Source organism: Pseudoliparis swirei, chromosome 9 (assembly GCF_029220125.1).
Source record: "Pseudoliparis swirei isolate HS2019 ecotype Mariana Trench chromosome 9, NWPU_hadal_v1, whole genome shotgun sequence".
NCBI classification, from domain to species: domain Eukaryota; kingdom Metazoa; phylum Chordata; class Actinopteri; order Perciformes; family Liparidae; genus Pseudoliparis; species Pseudoliparis swirei.
The window spans coordinates 9122510-9128509 of NC_079396.1; the positions used below are offsets into that span (position 1 = coordinate 9122510).

The 6000-nt window shown below is 39.2% G+C and overlaps 1 protein-coding gene across 1 annotated transcript in view; it reads right to left on the reverse strand.

Moving 5' to 3' along the window:
- si:dkey-11f4.7 (piezo-type mechanosensitive ion channel component 2) overlaps window positions 1-3727 on the reverse strand; it is a 32467-nt gene extending 28740 nt beyond the window's left edge. The window contains exons 1-3 of the mRNA XM_056423791.1: window positions 3488-3727; window positions 278-379; window positions 125-170 (exon numbers count right to left, since the gene is read on the reverse strand). Coding sequence (XP_056279766.1) covers window positions 125-170; window positions 278-379; window positions 3488-3617 — 278 coding nt within the window. The 5' untranslated portion in view covers window positions 3618-3727. The remainder of the gene's footprint in view (window positions 1-124; window positions 171-277; window positions 380-3487) is intronic.
- Between the last annotated feature and the right edge of the window lie 2273 nt (window positions 3728-6000).

Consider the following 6000-nt stretch of genomic DNA (forward strand, 5'->3'; position numbering starts at 1 on the left):
TCATACTACACTGAAACCAACTAGAAAGCTGTTCGGAAGATAGGCAGCAATCTAAAATGGCTAGAAGTCATGTAAATTACAGGTTGAGTTTTAAAAAATGTTAACATCAAGTGTGATCTCATACCTTACAATGCCCAAATGGTAGAGGAAATCTTCCCAGGGGCCGCTAACTGTAGAAAACATGAATACAATTTATATATAAGGTCACCAAGCTGGAGGCAAATCAGTCTTTCTTAGATCCTGAAAATATCTGTGGATTGACCACATCAGTTTTTACCATCTGGAAGGATGTAGAGGAAGGGGATCTGCATGAAGCACTGCAGGGTCAGGAAGGTCAAACTAGTGTAGATGATATTCCGCAAGAAAAGACCTGTTTTACCTGAATAGAGCAGCAAATGAGAGAAACCAGGTTCAAACAAAAGGGATCCAACTCATTTCAAAATCATGTTTTTGATCAATTCTGAAGAGAATATATTTCTTGACAATGTACTAAATATCTCTCTCTATATACAGTATATATATATACATACAATATATATATATATATATATATTGTATGTCAAATCAGCTCTAAATGTCGACGTTTAAATTAAATGACGTAAAGGAAATTAAATCATGTCTGCATGGTTTCATTTCCTTTCCTCAGACAGTACTGATGTTGGTACACACACACACACACACAGACACACCTGCACGCGCACACACACTAATTGGAGGACCTTGTGCTTGTCTTTAAGACATTTTTCTGCAGAATATTGTCTCCCAGACAGTTGGCAGTATTTTCAATTGAGCTGGTTCTGTCTCTGTTCTGAGCACTTTTCCAGATCAATAAGCCAGGTAAGGTGAGGTATCCAAGTGGGCTCTAGTCATGTAGGTGGAGTATTCAAGACACAGTTCCTTACAAAGAAGCCAAACATCTTTTGAGGAGGCAATCAAAGTCAATTACAGCAGGCCAGTGTAGAAGCGTCCTGTAATAAATGTATTCTAGTGGCCACAAGAGATGCATTTAAGTGTAAACGAGAGCCAACATTTAAGTCTTATTATTTATTTAGATAAGCTGTATTTTACATTCTGAACATGAATCTAGCAGCAAACAATTCTTATCCATGTAAAGATAAAGTGGAGTCACGTCTACCGGAGCAGAGAATGAAAGGCGATGGACAGGCTGACATTATTTGATTTTGTTTCTGTTGTTTTCTGGTTAAAGTACGGCGTAGAAAGGAGCACATTGTGGTTCATGATTGTTTGATAGAAAGACGTCTCATTGTATCACACCTAGCCTTGGAGGTTGTTGCCCTCTTATAGGAGATAGATAGAAATCTTGTTTTTTTGTATGGTTTTTGCCCCCTGAAATTGTTGTTTTATTATTGGAAGTCAAAGTTGTTCGAGCTACTGTGACTTCCTGTTCCATAGTTTATTGCATCTGAATGAATGACACAAGGGACTATTTTCCACTAATTCACATATTCCTCCAGTTATTCTTTAAGATATTCTTTAAGTTTGAATGGTTCAACCCAATTTAGTGAATCTTAAACTACTAGCAGATAGTTATTAAGAAGGTAGGAAGGACATTACACACAAACTTAGTTAAGTTGCTAGTGCAACCCAATCCGGAAGTTTCACCCGTATTGTTGAAGCTTACATTTTGATTAGGTAGAATAGTGTATAATATTCCTCTATTCAGACAAACTAATAACAGATCAGAGGCAAAACTCACATATATTATGTATTTGATTACATTCAATTTAAATCAAATGGGTAGCTTTACAATTAATTAGTTTTCAAACAAATGCATCAGATCATAATCTCAGTCTGGAGTTCGACGCTTGTAATCAAAACGTTGCAGATGCAAAAGCATTAATAGCTGATGTGGCTCAACATTAGCTGAGACTGCAAATGTGCTGTTGATGTTCAGGATTTTTACTAAAAGCTTTGTTTCACTTAAACCTCTCTGCTTCCCAATGAGGGAGACACACATACACTCTCCCAGGTATCGGTGGATGTACAAAAACCTCAAGAAACAAATGCACACAGGATGTACACACACTGGACCACTTAGCCCACGGAGTGTGAGATCATATTAGGGGGATGCAGATAACTGTGGGCTCCATGAAGCTTTCAAAGACAAGTTGAAAGGCAAACAGTTTTTAGATGGAGGGATGTACGGAGAAAGAACAAAAGCTGACATCACATCTTTTAATTCCTCACTGTAATTACCAAGCTATGTATAATTGATTTGACCATTCCAACCACATCCCCTTTACAAAGTACTTTGACGGAGGGGTACAGCTACTTTAATTCATCAGTAGGCAGTGATCAATAGAGAGCAAACACACACAAACACACACACACACACACACACTTACTCAATATAATCCCTCTTGCGTTATGTTCGCTCTTCCCCCTGTTTGTTTTTTACTCCTCATCAAATTCCGACTATCTATTTTCAGAATTTAAGAATTTACAGTTCAGCTAAATTACCAAAAATGGATATTAGGTTCTAATTTGTTTATGGACTCAGATCAGTGTCTTGCATTTAAATACACACAGAGGCTGAACAAATTATAGACATGAGTTTAATATAGAATATTACAGGAGGTATTAACTACACATAATTATATATACTTAGCATGAGTAACGCTTTTGCTTTATAGGGATACATACTTTTGTTATTGTTGTGGGGTTGTGGGGTCAGTGTATTACTAGTAGATGGCTGTTCGCATGACCCCAGTTAGATAGATAGAACAGATAGAACCGGCACGGAATTGGAGCAATACATTGGAGCAGCAGAAAAAAATATATTAGCCGCCTAAAAATAATCAATATTGGTTTAAGTGTACACTATATGTTGAATGTTTTCAGTGCTTTGCATTCCCCTGACAGCCCTTTCTGACAGGGAACCGAAGCTCTATCTTTGCTCTCGACTCCTTTGACAAAAACATCCTATTTGACTTTGAAGAGCACATGTTTACTGGTCTACTGCTGCCTCAATCGGTTAGTTTGCGTTGAAATAACTGTTTTTGTGCAAGGAGACTTGTTGCTTTGAAGAAACCACAGAGGGATGCAACTGCTTCAGTTCACGGTTGGAAAAGTTGTCTGATGACAAGGTAAAGCACTGGAAATGGTCAAAATATAACATATCTCAAATAAAACATCTAAAATACATTTGCATTGCTTCTGTGCTCGTACTCCTGCCTGTTTATCCAAACTAGGGGCATGGATAAAGCTGTATCCTGTAAGTTATATGTAAATACCTCATACAACCCCATTTCAACTTATCTGAGCTATCCCTGTAATAATAGAGGAAATATCCATTGGCCTCATTTTTTATATAAATTATTTGTAACATGAAGGAATGGTCTTATTTGTATGTGATCATCTTAAATTTCAAACAGAAATGACTATAATTGAAGTTATCTACACTTTGTAACTATGTGGGAGCAAAAACCGGTACAAACATGAATATGATGTCATTTGTTTCTGGAGCTTCTCTCACCGTTCATGGTGGTCGGGCTGGGGTTCGGCATCAGCGGCAAAGAGAGCAAAAACAGGAAATACACCACTGACAGGCCATTGTAGCGGAGCGAAGACGCTGAGGTGCAGAGGAAAGAACACATTTACTACATCTGTTTGATCGAAATGCTCTGAACTCATTTTAGCTTTGTAATTTGTTTTGTATATCTCAAGCAGGTCACATTAACAACAAAAGAAACTGTCAAAACAAATGACTTGTCTAGGTGTAACCTGCCCCTTGGCTAATGTTGAATGTCTGTTCAGTAATACAAAATACAATCTAACGGGTGAAATTACTGCAGATTATCTAAACCACCATGTGGTTGAGCATTAAAACATGGAATAGAGAAACCCGTGCCAAGGGAGAGATTTTCAGTTGACATAATGAAATTGAAAGTTATCTTCGTCTAACTAGAGCCAAGGGACATTTATCAACCACACAAGGGACATTAACAACCACACAAGGGACATTAATAACCACACATCCCTGTTGTTCATGCAAACTGGAAAAGGCACACTTTCTTCAACACTGCATCAATTAAACTAAACTAAATTCAGTTTATTTTCTATAGCCCTTTATCACAAATTACAGTGTTACAGAGTTACATAAACATACTTTTCTCTATAGCGCCAGTTTATAACAGAAGTCATTTACGGGTCTCCACTTTGTTCTTTTTTTAAACAAACTAAACGGCGGGATGTTATTGATCGTATCTACACAACGACATGTCATTTCTGTCTCGACATGGTCGCGTGAACACTTCTCCTCGGCTCTCGGTGTCGCGCGCGGCTGAGCTCCGCCCCGATGCGCACAGACGCGTGCGCGCACCCAGGTGAGCGCGCTCCCACCAGCCGGCAGAGTGCGTCCAATATGTCGCGTGAAAAGCAAACCGAGTTGAACTCGGAGTCGCGCTCCTGCTCCCGGTTCAGGCACACAAACGAGCCCCCCCCCCCCCCCCTGCTCTTGGTAAGTAAATATAGTATATAAATAAATACATTACATTAAATAATAGATAGATACAAAACAGCACATAGAGAATGAAAACATGATTATTTCAGTTTTCTTTTTGGTTTTAGAAATGTTCTGTTGAATATGTTGACGGCATAAACAGTTGTGACAGGAAACCAGGCCCAGATCCCTGCCAGTCCTACAAAAAGGATGTTTGGCTCTTCAATGCTGATGATGATATCATTTTAGGCAACACCGTCCTTATTTGAGCCCACAGTGGTCCTGGAGCAAGAGGGTGTCATGGGGCATTCAACTGCTTGGACTGGCTAATAAAGCATGAAACAGCTATCTATGTATTACATTATAAGTACCCTAACCACACCAACTAGCTAATCTGTTGTGTTGCACTTACTGTTAAGCTCAATGTAAGCTTCTTTTGTGCATGTTTATCAAATGTTTTCTTTTGTGTTAAGTGATCGCTCTATTGACTATGAATTTGATTTTTCTTGCATAAAATTAGTCAAAGAATTCTTATACTGCATTTAATTGTCGAGCGTCTTTAAATGTTAACTTTTCCAACTTATTTTTTAGGTTGGCAAAAGCACCAACTATATGTGTTTGTGTCGGTCCCCCCACCCCCACCCCCGAAGCTGTAAACCTAGGGCAAACACTCTGAACGCATTCAATGAATATGACAGAATCTATGAATAGTTCGTAGTAGGTATAAGACCACGATCCAGACCTCCACAATCCATGAAACAGAAGGATCACATTCCAGTCTTATGAAACATAACTATTTCCTTCAATTCAGCCTATATTTGATCATTTTTAAGAACAGTGCCATCTTAACTTACATGTAGAACTATGTGAAATACAAGAAGGGAAGAGGAAAGGAAGAGAAAGCAACACAAAACGTGTCTAACAGTCTGGAAACATTTTGCCCATCAGCAAATTGCAACACTTTCCAAAATGTCCAATTATCATCGCCCTTTATTAAGTCAAGCATCAACTTTTGCAGCACATAGTGGCACGCATGGTACATAAGACCCCACATATTATCTCAGACTACAGTCAAAGTTACACAGTACACTTTGATAGTCAAATCCCAGTAGATACAAACTACTGCTCAGGTATATCTTTCGAGGTAAGCGAGGTTGATCTCAGACTGTCACGAATTCCCCACCTTCCTAGTTAAATTCATCCTGCTTACATGTTTAATGAACTCTCCTGTCATTCCAGATCCTGTCATCCTCACCTGATTGTCCTCATTGCCTTCACCTGGTCCTCACGCCCTTCTCACCTGCAGCCCATCCCCTCATTAGTCCCTCACTATTTAGCTCCCTCACTTCCACTTGTCCTCTGCCAGATTGTCTTGTGTGTCACCTCCAAACTTTCCAGCGAATTCCTAGTACTAGTTCTGCTCTGCCCGTTACGTCCCTGTTTGCCTGTTTACCCGACTTGAGATTTTTGCCTGCCCCTTTTGGATTTGTTGCCCTGTTTGACGGACCACCCGGTTTTGACCCTGCCTGAAACATTAA